Genomic DNA, 19,070 nt, shown 5'->3' on the forward strand with positions numbered 1-19,070 from the left:
GTTTTCATGTCAGACAAAATTCTGTACTTGTACGTTTTTTGCCTCCTGGTGTACACTAGTAAACTTTTTAACCTGAACCTCCTGTGTATTGAAATTTTATTTTATTTAACAGTTTGGTCCTTCACAGACGAAATTCCCTTGGTAAACCGCAGATCAGAGCGTATCGGTGGTCGAATACTGCCAGGAGAAGTACCAAAATGGTTCTTCTTGAGTGAAAAGACCTCCGACTGAATTGTCGTGCAAAGAGGCTGGCCACTTTCTGATCTGTGGCCGAAAAGCGGAACTTGGACTTTCTCAATACCGGAGGCTCAGGTAGGAAGAATTTGCCTTTTTTCTGTTTTAGATCAGGGACTAGGTTACAGTATATTGTTGTCAAGATTTGTTTTGCAGATCAGGGACAAAAGGAAGTACTGTATATTTGGTCATAGATCAGGGTAACAGAATAAGGTAGGCAGTTATTCTAGATAAACTGTGAACAGGAACTGAGAACTTGATATCATGTGATAAAAAAGGGTTACGTAACATTTTCTTTGACATGGGTAATCAGTGCACTAAAACATTGCGAGATCCGCCCCGAACTGAAGACGCAAAATACATGCAATTACAACGTTCTGATAACATTAGGCATTATACGAAATGGGTTAATAAATATGAATTTGATGGTAAACTAGATAAAACTTCACTAATTAAACTCCTTAAACAGCTCAAATCTGATGTGAAAGGTCAGGCAAAAAAGCAACGCCAATTAGGCATCCCTCAGGCACACAGGTGGATTGAGGAAGCAAATCGTAGGGAGCAGAAGCTGAAAAATTCAAAAACATTATTTTTAGACAAACAGGATAATAACTTGGTAATAGCAACAGCTCCTCCTCCTCCTCCTTTGCCCCCTCCCTTACCCTTTTCAGGATATGAAGCGAATGGACAGGCTGGTCCACCTCCGTGTTATCCTGAAGTTTCAGCAAGACCACAACCATTTGTTAGAGATCCTATTGAAACTAGATCCCGAACACGTAAAACAAATAGGGACACAGAATCATACCAAATAGAGAGAAATCTACATGATGAGAGTGAGGAAGAAATATGCCCACTTATAGAAGTTCCAAATCCTCAGGCAGGACAGAAAGGGCAGGACCCAACACTCTTAGTATATAGACCATGGACACCGGAAGATATCCGGAAGGCTACTGAGGGAATCCCCCATTCGAAAGTTAATTTTACGAAATTTTTAGAAGATTTACAAGGCATGAGATTGAGCTACCACTTGAATGGGGAAGAAGTAGAAAAAGTAGTAAGACAAATTATAGGTCCAGATTGGCACATGATTTGTGGCAACTGGAATCCTCGTAATGCAGAATTTAAACCACTCCCACATAGTGACGCAGAGTTAGACAATACAGTGAAAGGTCTGACAGACTGAATCTCTGAGAAATGGAAACCTAGAGCAGACTGGACTTGCATTAATCAATGCATACAACAGGAAAATGAGACAATAGATGGGTACTATGCTAGATTATCAGAATGTTTTAATAATCATAGCGGTATGTCGGTTCCTGAGAACCAAACAAATGATTCCCCATATGAACAACAATTAAAAAATGCATTTTTGAAAGGTTGCATTGCACCTATTAGTAGCTTCATTACGAAGCATATGATAGACCATCGAACAGGGAGGCTACAAGCCTTACTCGAATACGCTAGACATGCTGAAAGACATTTTAATAGTAAAAAGAAAAAGAAGGCGCAAGTCTTCACTGCTGAAGACAGAGCTGAAGTATTTGTATTACAGTCAGGTAAAAAGGGCAAGAAGAATGCCCAGGGAAACAAACAGTCTGACAAACGATCAGAAGATTTTGAAGAGAGGAAAAAGAGAGGTGAATGCTTCAAGTGCGGGAAAAAGGGACATCTAGCAAGGGATTGTAGGCAAAACAAAAAGGTAATTACAGAAGATAAGGGAGATGAGGACTGACTATATGACAGTCAAGATACATCATGTGAAAGTCAGAAATCATCAAGAAAAGTTACTAAACAGAAAATGAATGTAAATGTGATAGAAGGAGTAGAGGAAGTGCAAGTAGATATGGAGAGTGAAGAAAGTGAAATTTTGGACTTGGCATTATTGAGCTTAGAGCTCTACTTAGCAGATACAAAACCGGAAGTTACACTTCTGGTGGAGGGAAGGGAAGTCAAATTCCTGTGCGACTCAGGAGCGTCACGGACTTTGATACACCCCTCCAAGTTACCAGAACATTCCAAATCACCTGATTATATCTTAGTAAAAGCAGCAAACGGACAGCTATACAGGGAACCACTTTCCCATGATATAGCAATAACTGACCCTGTTTCAGGTATGACCCAGAGAAGTAAAATTGTTGTTTCTGCAAAGTGTCCAGTAAACCTATTGGGCAGGGACCTTATGCAGATATTTGGCAAAGCAGTAGTTCCAACTGTACAAGGTAAGGAAGCACAGAGACAAATGGATACCTTTGTAGTGCGATAGGAGGGTGAAACTTTTTACTGGTACAGCCAGGACCTAGTCACGACTGGTCCAGGGGCAGTAACCGAGGAACTGATGAACGTAGCCATCAGTAAAGCCCCCTCCTTGACACTGATCGACAGCATTTGTTACACTGTACTGTATACTACTGTACTACACCAGGACCTGATAGAGAGTATGAGCAAGAATTGTTTAGAAATCGTGCAACTAGATTGGTTTTGCGTACTTTGTACTGGGATACTGAGGGGAACATTGTAGTTAGCTGTTCATTACCTCAAAAATTCCTTGCATTGTATAGATCAAATCAGTTACCACATGTCAGCTTGACAAAGAACAAAAGTGTCAAATGGGCAGACTTAGGAGAAAAAGTAACAAGATGGGAGAAACAGACTGATTTAGAACTAACAGAACAAGGGATACAAAAACAAAAACTGAATTGGTTGACACAGACACATCCAGCTGTACACTTGCAATCTAGCGAGGACAGCTGATTAGCATTCTTATTAGAAGAAGAAAAGGCTTTATGTGAAATTCCAACAACTCTTTGGTCAACAGGCAAGTCAGATGTAGGGCTTATTCGAACAGCAGGACCAGTTACAATTACCCCAAAGTCAGCTTTTAGACCACAGAAAAGACAATACCCTTTGAGAAAGGATGCAGAAATAGGAATTAAGCCTATAATAGCAGCATTACTCAAAGAAGGAGTACTGGTAGAATCTCCTGATTCACCATGTAATACACCCCCTATTTCCTGTTAAAAAAGCAAATAGGGAATGGCGGATGGTACAAGATTTACAAGCTGTAAATAATGCAGTAATACCTAGAGCACCTACGGTGCCAGACCCACATACTTTGTTAAACGATTTAGAACCGTAACAGAAATATTTCTCTGTGGTAGATATTAGCAATGCTTTCTTTTCAATACCTATACATCCTGATAGTCAATATTGGTTTGCATTTACATTTCAGGGTAAAAGGTATACATATACTCGACTACCACAGGGATATTGTGAGAGTCCAACAATATTTGCACAAGAAATGGCTAGCAACCTGGCAGGGTTTATCCCACCGGGAGGTAGTCAAATTCTACTTTACGTAGATGTCATCTTGCTAGCAGCCCCCACCCAGCAACAGTGCAGGGAGGATACTGTAGCATTATTGACATTTTTAGCAACACAAGGACACAAAGTAAACAAAAGTAAGTTACAACGTTGGAGAAAACAAGTTAGATACTTGGGATATGTAATATCCAATGAAGGTAGAATACTAGATGAGGAAAGAAAAACAGCAATTTTGCAAGCACCCAAACCAACAACCAAGAAAGAAATGATGTCTTTCTTGGGTACAACTAATTTTTGTCAGAGTTGGATACCAAATTATGCTTTGGAATCTGCTCCACTGACTGACTTGATATATAAGACACCAATGGCAGCACAAGATATCTTACAATGGACACCCGAAGCAGAAACGGCTTTCTGCAGGTTGAAGCAGTTGATAGCTTCTTCATTAGTTTTAGGACTTCCGAATTATCATAAACAATTCTTTCAGACCGTAGATTGTAAGCAAGGATATATGACGTCAGTATTGACGCAACAACATGGGGATAAGCAACGCCCCATAGCCTATTATTCATCACAGTTAGACCCAGTGGCGCGATCTTTGCCTCACTGTGTACAAGCAGTCGTTGCAGCTGCAATGGCAGTACAGGCTTCGGCCTCAGTGGTGTTATTCCACCCTCTCACATTGAGAGTGCCTCATGCAGTTGCAATAATTTTACTGCAAGAAAAAGTGGCATACCTTTCCCCTGCTAGACATCTTTCGTGTATGATTATACTGCTGAGCCAACCTCATATGACAACTGAACGATGTACAACATTAAATCCATCAACACTACTCCCAACTCCTGCGGATGGCACACCACACAGCTGCCTGCAGGAAATTGAACAGTTAGCTTTACCTAGACAAGATCTCACAGATATGCCCTTGGATAATGCTGAGGTGACATATTACGTGGACGGCTCATGCAGAAGGGGTCCTACAGGGAAGAATCTGGTAGGGTATGCAGTAGTTACAGACACTGAAATTTTAGAAGCTCAATCCTTACCACACAACGCATCTGCACAAGCAGCAGAATTGATAGCTTTGACGAGGGCATGTACTTTAGCAAAAAACAAGTGTGTGAACATATATACTGATAGTCAGTATGCTTTTTCTACAGTACATGTATTTGCACAACAATGGAAAAATAGAGGAATGACAACATCCAGTGGAAAACCTATTAATCATGCGCAATTTATTTTGGAGTTATTAGAATCTATTCAGTTACCTACCAAAGTAGCTATTTGTAAATGTGTAGCTCATACAAAACAGCAGGATAAGATTTCAAAAGGCAATGCACGAGCTGATGCAGCTGCAAAGCAAGCAGCCTCAGAAACTTTACTTTTAAATGAGGAATTACAACCCTCTGAGATTTTAGATTTAAGACATGTTAAAAACAATGCAGACACTTACTACAAAAGCAGAGAAACAAAAATGGGTAAAACGAGGTGCAATTCTTGAGAATGGACTGTACATTTCCAAAGAAAGAAAATCGATATTGCCATCTAATTTATTTAGATATGCAGCTTTGTTGAGCCATGGGCAGTGCCATGTCTCAACAGGGGGGATGGTACAGTTAGTAAACTGAATATTCCAAACATATGGATACACAAACTACACAAAAAAATTTTGTGCAGCTTGTCATACTTGTAACAAGCACCATGCACAAGGAGCCTTTAAAACCAAGCAAGGAAGTTTTCCTATACCACCATACCCGTTCCATACTATTTGTATGGATTTCATAGAGTTGAATAAATGTGAAGGGAAAAAGTTTTGTATAGTTATTGTAGACATGTTTTCTAAATGGGTATAAGCTTTTCCAACCAAAAACTCAGATGCAGCAACAGTGGCGAAAGCCCTGATAAAGGAAGTAATCCCTAGATTTGACATTCCGAAAAGGATTTATAGTGATAACGGCACACATTTTGTAAACCAGACAATCCACCAACTTGGTAGATTTTTTGGTATCTCCTTAAAGAACCATTGTGCCTACCACCCACAGTCAACAGGACTAGTGAAAAGGTACAATGGTACCCTAAAAGGTAAACTTAGGAAGCTAGTAGAGGAAACCCAAAAGAATTGGATATACTGTCTGCCTTTAGCACTGCTGAGTATGAGAACGCTCCAAATGTAAAGGGTTTGACTCCCTTTGAAATGGTTTTTGGGAGAGCATATTATGTGCCTCAGTGGAAAGCTCTCATGCCTGCAGAGCAAGAGGCTGACAGTTCATTAGCTAGTTATATGAGGAAACTGTTAACAAATAAATCTGTTTTGCAGTTTAACTCTTTTTCAGATAAGGAACAGACCAGACAGGTGGAAGCAGTCTTGGCCCCAGGATCGTGGGTTTGGCTGTAAGTGACGAAAAGGAAGACTTGGGCGAGTCCAAAGTGGGAGGGACCGTACCAGGTTCTGTTGGCAACACCTACTGCAGTTAGAGTGGCCGAGAGGACGTCCTGGGTTCATTTGACGCATTGTAAACCGGTAAAAAACTTTCAACTTGATAAAAACTTTATGACTGATACACAACCAGACCGAGATGGCCAAAAACAAAGCGAATAGAAATTTAGATCAACCCCAGAGATGCTGCTTAATCATTTTGTTGAGTGAACATTTATTGACTGTAATTGTGACAATTTCCCTCTTGTTGTGGTTTATCCTACACACAACCACACAAGTGAAAGTGGGAAGACGTGATAAAACGTCTATAGACTGGCATCCAAACTAACACATACCTAGCCATGAAACGTGTATATGCAGAGACTATGAACATTTCAAATTGCTGGGTTTGTACAGCCATACCAACAGCATATGGAGGACTGATAATGTCTGCTGTCCCTTTGGGGATAAATGAGACTTGGGAGAATTTACTTTTCGATACAGAACTGAGATCACAGGACAAAATAGCTTTATTTTTACCTGTCACACAAAAAGGAGTTGTATGTTTTTATAAAAATGACACCCTCCAGGTGGGCTGGAGCAATTGTAATATAACCATATCTTACCGATGTTATATTAAGAATGGTAATGGCAATACATTTTGCAATACTAATTATGACTCGTATTTAAACTCATTGAAAACAACTATGAATGACATTTGCAAAAATCCAGTTTTGTTTAAAACAATTGTCAGTTATAGATCAGAAAATGTTTCATGCAGGGCTGATGCGTATTAGTACTAAAGTAGAAAACTGTTATTTTATTTGTGGGAAGAAGGCATATAAATGGTTACCTGAGAATTGGTCTGGCAGTTGTTTTTTGGGTTATTTGGTTCCGGCAATAAGACATACTGCAGAATTACCTTTGGGTAAGATACGAAACGTGAGAGAAGCAGCTCGAAAGCCTGAAGGTCCAGTTGAAAAACCTGTGAATCCAGTTGGAAAGATCGAAGCTGGCTGGAAAGACCACAATTCAGTAAAAGACAAAAGCGAATTAACCCATATGGACTTGAGTGATAGTGTTATATCTTGGGCAGGAATATTCCCAGCCTATGGAGCAGTCAAATCGATCTGGGAGCTGAGGAAGTTGTCGAAACTTCTCGAAGTAATGAGTAATGCAACTTTTTCCGCCCTAGAACTGGTGACTGATGAACTGAATGCAATGAGAACTGTTGTGCTACAAAATCGAATGGCTCGACTTCACCCTAGCGGCGAGAGGTGGTACGTGCGCGTTTATCACAGAAGAATGCTGTGCTTATATTCCTGACAATCGTCATGAAATTAATAACCACCTAGAGGTAATTCAGCAAGTATCAGCCATGACTGAACCAGGCCCAAACCCACTGATGGACTTTTTCCAGAATCTGTTTGGGGGGTGGGGTTCCATCCTAATGAATATTCTGATTGCCATTTGTGTGGGTATACTCCTAATAGGAGCATGTGTTTGCTGTGGAATTCCCTGCATGAAAAGATTAATCAAAGATTTTATTGATGTATCTGTTACTGAAACTTTGTACCAAGATATTGAGATTGAAAGATTGATCTCAGATGATATTTTTTCTGAAGTATAGATTGAATGACTCACCTAGCTGAAAATCCTAAATGGAAAAGGCTAGGAGATGAAATGACACTATGCATACTTCAAAATAGAATAAAAAGTATTAATAGGGGGGAAAATGTTAGAAAAATATGTATTTGAATATATGAATAATGCTAGTTTAAAAGCAAAGTAGTATACAATGCATTTTATTCTATTAATCATATAACAGTACAGATTAATTCATGTGTAAATGCAAGTAGTTTTGAAACTGCAGTGTGGCTTGAAGCAAAGCTGATCATTGACCCTGGCAGAATGCTAGCTTAGCAAGTTTTAATGTTTATGCTTTTCACAAGTGATTATCTGCTGGGTCAGGAAATTAAATGTGTGAAATAATGAAATCTTCTGCTCTTTCCTGTTGGAATGATTTGGCCTTGTATATGTGTTACTGAGATAGCACGCAGCTGTGTGAGAAAGTGCAACAGAGAACAAAGACGTGTATTAAAAGACTGAAGCTGCTATTGTATTCGAACTGATATGAAACCTTGAAGAAGTAACTTTACAGAAAGACATTATGTCTGACCAGCTGGATAGCAAGGCCGTATTGTATCTAGAGGAATTTTTTTTTTAAATATACAGCATCAACAGTTTTATGAATAGAGGACTGTAAGCTAAAGTGATGTAGATGCCCTGTGACATATCACGTCAGTAAGGTGGGCATAGCTTAAATGTTAAACCTATATAAAATTGTGTGCTTCCTGTTTCATGTCAGACAAAATTCTGTACTTGTACGTTTTTTGCCTCCTGGTGTACACTAGTAAACTTTTTAACCTGAACCTCCTGCGTACTGAAATTTTATTTTATTTAACAGTTACCTATACTAAGGCATATATTATAGCCTGTGTTTCCACTTACACTGATTGCTCCCTGTTCTTTTCTTATCTCCATCCATCCCTGATGCCCCTTAGTTTCCTCTCTGACTTTCTGTTCAGAATGACCCCTTCACTTCCAGAAAACAAACTTTTAGCCCTAAGAAAATGTGCACTGTCTAGCTATAAATAAAACCAATTTGTATACTGTTATATTAAATGCATTAAAGTATTAGGGCTGCTTTACAAGGCTACTGTCTTATTCATTTCCAATAATCTCAGACTATTTTTCACTGAACAGCTTGCCATTGTACTATTTTCACTTCCCTCAGCAAAGAATGCTCAGAGCTCTCAATATTAACTGTTTGCACCTGCAGAGAGTTTGTAGCTATATAAAAGTAGTCAGCAATTGAGAAAACTAAACAGCTGACAACTTTGCAGAGGCATGAAAGAATCTTTGTAAATTTCACTCAAAAACACAATGCACAGAATCTGTCCAACTGCCTTCAGCTACAGACTTCTTGTCTACACTAAGAACATTTACTAATGGGGGAAAAACAAGCTAATGTCTTCACAGATGTAAGAGAAAAAAAAAGAACATTCAGTTATAGCTTATGCCAAGGGCATTAATCTAGACATCCACCCTTGTAATAATAAAGGAAATTACATTATATGTAGAATAAAGATAATAATCAGTGCACTTCTACAACCCACCCTCACCCTAGCAGCAAGATCACAGCATATTAACTTAAACTTACTTCTGCTCAGTTTTTCTTCTCACTACACTGTAGAGCATATATTTCTTACAATTAAAAAGTCCTTGCATTTATTAAAGATTAATTAAAGTAAACAGCCACTGAAAAAAGTATGCCACATTTAAAATATTCCTGACTACACAATATACATCACTGGTTTATAATGGAATGAGATTTATACCATGAAATGCTTATACAAATACTAATAAGAACAACATTTGTTTTACTTACAGTTACAGTTACTGTCCTCCTAAACATTAATGGCAAAGTGGGATATGTACTTTACAGTCCACCCACAGACATTTTTTCTTAAAGAACAATATTTCACAAGTGTGACTGATGCTTAATAGTCTCCCATTTATCCATTAAGTTCTGTGTTGCCGGGCTTTTTCCCGTTCATTTCAAAGGTACTAGTGACTCCTCTAGTCAACTCAGTTTTTTTTCTTCTTCCTGTCTCTCAATTATTTTAATTTGGAACATTGGGGAAAGATTTCACTTACAAATTCCCCCTCTCTCTCTGACCTTTGCTGTCAGAAGAATGAAAAGCAAGAGTCCCCTTCTGTTTGATGGCTCACTTTTTGTTGGATAAACTATTTCTCCTTAACTAATGTAAAGTACTCTAACCACTGCTGAATATAGCAGCTGGACTCTCACACCTAACTCGCACTCGGACAGACTTTCCTCATTTCAACCTCTGATTTTTGCAGTTTTATCTATTCATCAATGGTCAGATAAAGCTCTATTTTTTCAGTCTTCTGTTAGTTCAGTGTGTGTGTATGTATATATATATGTATATATATATATATATATATATATATATATATATATATATATATATAGAGCCATCTTCTGTACCAAAAGCTGAAGCTTGTACTGCTTTCTGCTGGACAGCTGCAGATCATTCCCAGCCTGTGGTTTCTCTTCAACTTTTCTGGTTGATTTTCCTTCAGGTTCTCCAAGTTCCTTCTTGGCATCCAGGCACTGTACTTACAGTAACTGAATTTTACCTAAGCTAAGAATATCACTGGCTGTTACTCCTCAGTTTCTGTTTGCACGATCCACATGCAGCAATCATGAAATTCCTTACTTCCTAAACGTTACCATTGTTCCTGATCCTCCCACCCCGTTAATCAATTATGACCCACAGGACACAAATGCATGTTCCCAGGGGTGATCCACTGATCTTATCAATGACACTTGAAGGCAGCTGTGATAATTGAACCTAGGCATAGCAGACTACTACAGAGCCAAACAGAAATGACAACATATCGTCCACTTACACATTACTATTCACCCTACGTGAAACAAAAAAATGCTGCTGAAATTTAACTTGGATTTAGCTTCTTCCTGTTTTCTAAGAAGGCATTTCATATGAACTATGCTACTATGAACTCCTTACTGCTGCCAAGCCCATTACTTGTTGAAACAGAAACAAGACTACACAACCACATCTCTCTGTATGAAAAAATAGTTCCTTCCATCTTGTTCTCTACCAGAATAACCTGTGTGCATGTTTTTATAGCAGAATGGTTTGATGCATCTAGTAATATAGTACAGCACTTATTTTCATATTTCATTCAGTGTGCTGTACAATTCCGTACACTTCCCATCATACCATTACATCCACTTGGTAGCAGATGGAGACAATTATTCAGTTCAGTCTGCCCTGTTAATTGTGTCAACATTCTACCTTTTCTCAAATCACTACCTTCCTACTTTTCCTTTTTTCCACCTGTCTGATCCCCTCTTAAATCCCTCTGTCGATTTGCTCACCACCACCCTTTCTAGTACTTCATATGATGGGCCACAACCACTGTGAAAAAATACTACCTCCTGGGTATCTGAAGGTAAGTCCATACAATCTGCTGCTGGTGCCCCTTACTTGCCTCTCTGACTTCCTGTTCAGAATGACCCCTTCACATCAATCTCCTTGATGTGATCTTGTGCAATATCATATTCCACCCTGGTCTACTCTGGTCATAGTCTTTTCCACTCCATCCAATGGGATCATTCTAGTATTTTTCACTGTAGTCTAATGCCCTTTTCCTTGTATGGCCCTCAAAACTGCATACAGTGCTCAAGGTGTGCTCTGCTCAAGCCCTGTATGGTAGAATAATTACTGGTTTGCTTCTGGATTCTATACCCCTGTGGATGCACCCCAGTATTCTACTTGCATCTGTTAACTGCTTTTGTAAATAATCCAGTCCTGTTATGATCAACACCCCCAGATCCTTTTCCTGCTATATGGGCACAAGTTTCTTTTCTCCTGACAGATACTTCACACAGAACTGCTGTGGTTCGAATGTAGTATTTTGATGCTGTCCAAGTTAACCTGACCTGCCTCCTTTAGCCATATGTCTAATCTTTTCAATTTTTTAAGATTCTCACCAATCTTCCATGTCTGCAATTATCTTTACGTTACCAGCTGAGAAATCAATCCTGCCCGAGACAAATGCACTATACACCATTAGACAGAACAAACCTGTGTGGTATACCACTAGTCACCTGCCCAATTCCTGACCATATTACTCTCACCACAACTCACTTGTGTATTACCATGCAACTGGGAGCTGTCCAGTTCCTCAGTCCTAGTCCAACCCCTAATCATGCAGTTTTAACAGCTTTGTCTACAGGACTGAGTTAAAGGCCCTGCTCAAAAGCATCTTTTAAGTTTCTACCAGTAGTTCTCCAATCAAGTTCATCTAATATATCTGGTCATAAACCTGGGCAAGGTTTGACTTACTCCTTCTGGCAATCAATCCATGCTAGCTGCTATCCTAGAGATGGCAGTCTTCCAGAAGTGTTGTCAGCCTTACCTTCAGGATTCCCTCCATGACTTTTTCCTGCCACTGTTGATAAGCTAACATGCCCACACTTTCCTCCATTTATTCTGCTAACTCCTCCTTGTATAAGGGTACTACAGTTACTATCCTACAGCTGTCTGGCCTTTTTGCACTACCGGTAATCGGCTGAAAATCTCCACAAGGGGGTATGCCAACATACTAGACAGACTTCTGAGGATTCTGGGAAGCAGACCATCTAATCATTGTGTTTTATCCTGCTTAAGGGCAGCTAGTTTCCAGAGCCTGATCCCTCTTTACTCTAGTGTCTCTTCATTGTTCTTCCCATTCTGCCCAATTACCCCCCATCACTGCACTCTCCCCTTTGCATTTCCTTTTTGAAGATGGAAACAAACCTATCATTTAGTACCGGTGTTTTTTTTCCATTTTTCTGTAATCTTCATTTTTTCCTTGGTCTTGCTAGTTCCATACTTCCCTCGCTTCTTTCTGCTGTGCACATAAAACGCTTATTTTCCTTCCCAAGCCTACTAACTCTCTTTCAACATTGGGCTGTCTGAGAGCCTGTTTGTACTGTGTCTTCTCCATTAACCACATCCACCCCCCCCCCCATACCTGCTGTGGGTCTTATTTTTTGACACATACGATAGTTTAAATAGTTTTGTATTAATATGAAGACTCACTGGCTTCTCCTTATTGCTTTATCTCTTCCTTGCACTCTTGGCCACAATCCTGCCTACTTCAGACTCATTCCCATAGATTGTTTATGCTATTGATTTGTTCCCACTCTCCCAAACGTGAAAACTGCCACTTGCTTTATCCCAGTACACTTACTAATCAACAAGAAACAAAAAGGACTTCATGACTCATCTCCTTTGAACAAAGTGGTTTTAGAAATGATGCATCAAAATGCAAGTAATGTATTAATTTATTACCTTGCTATGGCAGCTATAACCATTCGAGCACCAAGTTCCTTATAGTACTCTGTCCTAACGATATTGCAGCCATAGTGTCGTATAGCTACATTCAATGATTTGCTGTAGAGAGTACCAATGTCAGTTGATGTTACAGACACTATACCTAGATGTCTCACATTTCTGAAGGCAGCATCTAGGAAGTTAACTGCTGTTCCAAAAGGATCCAGATGTCTTATTTTGCATGAAAAAAAAGAGAAAGAATGAATGAGACAATGAATATTAAATTCCTGCAGATAAAGATGTTTGGTTTCCAATGAAGAATATACAAAAGTTATATGCTTACCATAACACTAGAGTAGAGTAGTGTTCTCTTTCCATCCAGTTCAACCTGTGGGTTATCAAATCCAACTTGGATCAGAGACTGCCAAATCCAACAGACTTCAGCTCCCTAAGCTCCTACTCCTCAACCTATAATGCACAGCCCTAACCAACAACCTTAAGATAGAGTTTAACTTCATAAAACTCCCATCGTTGAAGGCATTCAAACAGAAGGACATAAATAATTCCCGACTAAGTAGACCAAAGGATTAAGAAAGCATAAAAAAGGAGGGGGCATGCAGTCTGGATGGTTGAACCGGACAGAGAAAGAGAGAACATGCATCTATGGTTATTGTAAATACATAACTTTTGTATCAGATGTTGCCTTTTCTATCCAGGTTCAACCTGTGGAATGGAGTCCACAGCCATGTTATACCGTAGGGAGGGAGAGAAGACCACATTCCACAATACAATGGAACCAAAGGAGGCCACATATCTCAAATGAATATCCAGTTTGTAGAGGGACTTACAGGTATGAGGATCAGCCTTCCTTGATAGAAAGGATGTGGAGGTAGCCATGGCTCTAGTAGAATGACCCTTCAGTTTTGCAGGGTAACTTCTTTCCTTTCATAGCATAAAGGAAAGAAATGCAATTACATAACCAACTCATTCATTCCAATGGAGCTCAGGAAGTTTGCACTGTAACTTCCAATGGGAGGAGCCTACGCCTTTTGACAGAATCAAATTATGTCCTCACATTTCAAACAAATGTTCATATTTCTGGAACCATAGAGGTTATGAAAGAAGTATAAATGGCAAACTCTTCAGCACAAACTATTTTTATATTGATAGCATTTTTTAGTTTCTAGGTCTTAAACTGAATTTTATGAGTCACAAACCCGGTAACCATTATATTCGTACTATCTTGTAAATAACTTAATATCTCAGCAACCACTCAAGTTAAACACGTACTGTTAGCAGCATTTTATTTATCTTGCTGAGAGCGTTCATATGAGGCTAAGGCATACTTCTCAACCTCTTAATGCAAGAAATCTGGACAAAGCATGAAAAAAATGGGGGGGGGCCCAAAAAATAGGGACATATTTTGAATATTTTTCTTATAAACTTAGAAAGCTGCTAGAGTAACAGGAATTGTGTTAAAGTCTCTTAGAAAACGTATGTTAAGTCTAAAACTCAAATGTATGTTATTATGTTATTATTTGGTGACTTCAACACTCCAATCATCCCAGTGATTTGCAAGAAAGCGGTGAGATCAAAGGGCAATGCTCAGAACTGGTAATGGATTGGCTCCCAGCCAGAAGCAGAAGCCCGCTTGACTGCCTCACTATCTTTATATGATGATAGGCATCCTGGAGGTTGATCAAACACATCCAATTGTCCTTCCTCAAAACAAGCAGGATGGACTGCACATTGACCATCCAGAACTTGGTTTACTTAAAGAAATTTAACTTATTCAAATCCAAGACTGGCCTGAGGTCCTTGTTTTTCTTGAGAACCAAAAAGAATCTGGAATAGACACTGAATCTACTCTGGTCTGATAGGGACCTTCTGGATTGCTCAACTTTCTAACAGCTTCTTGATTTCAACAGCTGTGAACCTTCTCTGACAGGGTGGCACATCTGAAAGGTATTTTGCATTCTCTTTTGGGAGTATAAAAATGACCATGTAACCTCTGGATAAAAGTTGTAACACCGAGGTGATGGCCAAGCTTCTGGGTGCAAAGCCAAATGACCCCAACAGCCTCCAGAGTAGGACAGTCTGGCTACCCTTCAGGGGTGTTGGAAGGGCCTCCCACAGAAAGCTCCATGGAAGCCTTGACTCTGTAGACCACCTCTTCTGGCTACCCCCCCCCTCGCAGTGGTGGGAGCCTTCTACAGAAGCATCCTGAAAAGGCTGTTGCGTTTTTTTGGAAAAAGAGGCATTTATCTACTTTGGTTCCTGGAGAAGGTTCACTGGCAGACAGCAAAACGCACTCCAATGGCCGACAGCATTTTTCCAACCTGTTTGCTCCTGGTACAGGAGTCTAACTTTCAGCCCCAAAAGTGAGGAGTCATCATAATAGGGAATTAAAGGATGCCTTAAAACAGTCCACAAGATTACAGTTTCATCCAAGTATGGAGATCCATGGTGATGCCGGCGACCACAGCCCGGGCAGTGCCATCAATTTGCATTGGAATGCAGATGCAAGACATGTTAGCTATCATCTGTAAGGTGGATAACAATCTACAAAGTCTTTGGAGTCTGCTGCATCTCAACCACTCCTGATATAGTCTGGCAGTTGGCTTAAGAGGATTAAGGAACTGTTCATGAGCTGCTTCCTGTGGTCCAGTGGTGCAAGGTTAGATTCCCCCAGCTTCCACTGCCTAACTATACAGCTCTGAGCAATTCACTTAACCAGACACGACTTCCGGGCTGAGTCTGAAAAGGGTCACTGAGATCAGGGCTCCACCCCGGAAAGCAAATACATAAATAAAATACTTCTGACACAATGTCCTGCTGAAGCCTCATCAAGTGGGCAAGGTAATTTAATGCCCTCAGTGCACAAGTGGCTGATGCATAGCAGTATCTTCTCAAGAGGTTCAGTGCCCTAGCTTCTCTACCAGGGGAGGAGGGAGGATGGATTGATTAACTCTCTTGCGAGAGATCCTTTATTTTGGCTACCGTCACCATAACAGCATGAATAGCAGGACTTATCTAGTGTTGACAGTCCTTGGGAGAGTCCAAAATATTTTCAGGTTACTAGAGATGGGTTCTACTATACTGGGCTCTCTCCAGGCCCTCTGAGACACCACATCAATAACTGCGTCCAGAAGGGGGACCACCCAGGACATGGATGGGCCCACCCCAAAAGCATCCAGAAACACAGACTAATCTGGAGATGGGGCTTCAGCTGTCCAATCCTTGTACTAATAGAGCAGCCTCATAATCATCAAATTAGGGGTCCTTGCTGGAGGATTTTAGGGACTCCTCTCTCTCCTTTAAGTCAGTGTCCTCAGTGAAGGATTTCCCCCTGGGGAATCCAGTTACTTTCTTTTGCATTGTCTTTTACCAAAACCTTCTCAACTGGTGGAGCCCAGAGGGGGAGCAGAAGGGGTTGGGGGCCCTGGATACAAGGTAGCCTGGAGGCTAGCTGGAGGGATCAGTCTCAGAGCAGACTGATGCAGGTCCACAGACACAGATGACATGGGAAGGAGGATGCCAGTAGGTGCCAACTACTCTGCCTCAGGATGGGAGAACATCCTAAGACGAAGGCAGACATAGAAGCTGGTCAGTGGGAGCCAGCACCTCAAGATCTGAAGGACAAAGACATGTTAGACCCAGGAGCCACTCTTGCCTACCCTAATGCTGATACAGGAGTCAAGTTGCTGAGAGCTTAAGCGCGGAGAGGAACAGATGATTCGGAGGCCTGACCTGACCATTCCTTGAGCTCCAAGGTCCGCTTGGCTCCGAGGCACCTGTAGTCAAGAAGACAGAGGCAACAGTGGGAGCCAAAATGGCCCAAGGCACTGGCTCCAACCCCACTGGAGGTAAGGCCACTGGCAGCAAACCCCCATGTGCCTCTGGGCCAGAGGAAGGAAGCGCATTGGACTGAGCAAAGACCTTGGGTCGCAGACTCGATACTGAAGGAATCAAACTTAACTGCATCTGGGTTTGCAGGAAGACAGCATCAGCTGCTCCAATTCAGCAGGCTGCAAATTCTTATCAGATTTGGCAGAACAGGGGGGGGGGTAGAAGAAGCGATCGTGGAAGGTTTGGACGGTCGTCTGCTCATGAATAGCTCTGAGAACTGGACACAAACTGGAGAAGCTTGAATCTGGGGTGAAGATGGACAGGACTTCTATGAGAACTGTCGAGGAGTCAAGGGGAAAAGGTGACTGAACCCTGCCTGAGGGAGCTCCACTCAACAAAAAAAGGCTAGTTATACTCAAGGCCAGAGAATGAGCCTTTCCCCACAGGAGACACAGTAAAAGAATGGGTCAGAAGAGTAAATCTGATGGCGGCACCAAACCAGTCAGAGAAGTCAAAGATCTTGGGAACTTCAAATTTTGCTGACTACAGGAAGGGAGGCCATCGATTTATGGTTCCCAGTTGGAAAATTTGCGGTCCTTGGACCCCTCCTTCTGACCACTACCACCCTTGTCCTGCTTACTGTGCTTACTAGAAGGCAGATCAGAAGAAGCCGCCTCACCAGCTGGCATGAACCCTTTCAGCACTAACTTAGCTTCAGTTGTCAAGCCATTAATGAGAGAAGAGAAATGACATGGCACACTGAGGATCAGGTGAGTGGGACCAAGGCAGTACACACACCAGTCATGGGCATCTTGCAAGGTCAGCTTATGGCCACATGCAATGCACTTCACTTCTTAAACCCTTTGTCCACGCCAACGTGAAAAACATACTCCCTACTACAGACAAGAAAGGGAGAAAAAGAAAAGGGACAGGTCAAAACACCCCAAACAGGACTAATCAACTCTAGAAAAAGAAAAAAATTGTATGGCAGGAAAAGCCCGCTAACACTAGCTAACCACTACCTAACTATACTAACAAAAGTAAGCAACACCACACCAAAAAACACACTACCTAGTCACTACACAGAAAAAGAAGGGCCAAGAACAGGTACAATTATAAGGAATCCTCTATGTCAAATGATGTAATCCAATGGAGTGCGAGACCAAGTTGCATTCTTGGAAGGTAGGAAATGAGATTGGAGGATTGCTGGTTAGGGCTAGCCATTATTGGCAGAGGAGGTGGAGCTCAGGGAGCTGAAGTCTCTTGGATTTGGCTGGTCTCTGATCAGAGTTGGACTGGATAATCCATAGGCTGAACTCAGATAGAAAAAACATTGAATCTTGTTATTACTGTGATGCATCATCTCACATTTGTACGTAAAAACAGCAAAGAATTCACTCACATAAAATCAAAGGCTCTCAAATGCATTATAACATTGGCATCCATATTCGTCACTTCAACTGGGCCACAGTAATTTCCTTCCTCATCATCAAAATCATCTCCATCATCTGTTTTGCCATTGAACATCACTTTAATCTTGTTGATATGGCAGTTCTCCAGAATCATCTTTATGGATTTTTCATTAATGTCATTAATAGCAACTTTCACTGCCTTCCCAAGGTGTTTTGCCCACTGCAGTCCCATGATACCTTAAAAAAAGTAATGCATGGAAATTACCCATGGCTAAAGTATGAAACATATTTGTTTAATTCTATAAATGCTATAATCAATGGGGACTTAAAAAAACAGTTAAGCTAAGTACCTGTGCTCGAATTTCATAAATTATAAGAGAAACAGATCCAGTTCCTTTGAAATAAATGCACACATAAATTACACATATTCAAACATAAAAATACTAATCATTTGTTACCTGGGTAGGTGGCCTAAGACCATTTTCAGCCATAATCTGCACTAAAGAAGCATTTAAGTAACAAATTTATAGTTTAGCAACTTAATGGACTTAATCAAAACACTAGCAGAAAATATGCAGACTACTCATGCAAAAAAAAAAAAAACTTTAAAATATAGTGCATTAAAGTTGTACGATAATAGAGAAAGGGTAGAGAGCAAAGCTCATCACCTCATATAAAAATTTTGATCACTTAATTTTTATCTTAATGCAGCATTGCATCTAAGATAAGCACAACTGCTGTTAAATAGATTAGAAAAGTACTTAAAGAATTTAGGTGAAAATAAAGGGAATTTACCACAGCCTTTCAGCTTAGTTACATTTGCCTAGTAGTATTAACACATAAAAGAAACCAATTCCCAAAGAGTGTAGCAGAAGTAGAATAAAATTTGTGTAATTAATACCAGTA

General features: G+C 40.5%; 1 protein-coding gene across 1 annotated transcript in view; it reads right to left on the reverse strand.

Annotated features, from left to right (window-relative positions):
- Nucleotides 1-19,070, reverse strand: part of TRMT1L (tRNA methyltransferase 1 like) — a 741,948-nt gene that overhangs the window by 338,040 nt on the left and 384,838 nt on the right. The window contains exons 9-10 of the mRNA XM_044085311.1: nt 18,155-18,401; nt 12,922-13,134 (exon numbers count right to left, since the gene is read on the reverse strand). Coding sequence (XP_043941246.1) covers nt 12,922-13,134; nt 18,155-18,401 — 460 coding nt within the window. The remainder of the gene's footprint in view (nt 1-12,921; nt 13,135-18,154; nt 18,402-19,070) is intronic.

The sequence above is a fragment of the Protopterus annectens genome, chromosome 10.part0, assembly GCF_019279795.1.
Source record: "Protopterus annectens isolate FY-2018-M chromosome 10.part0, PAN1.0, whole genome shotgun sequence".
NCBI classification, from domain to species: domain Eukaryota; kingdom Metazoa; phylum Chordata; order Ceratodontiformes; family Protopteridae; genus Protopterus; species Protopterus annectens.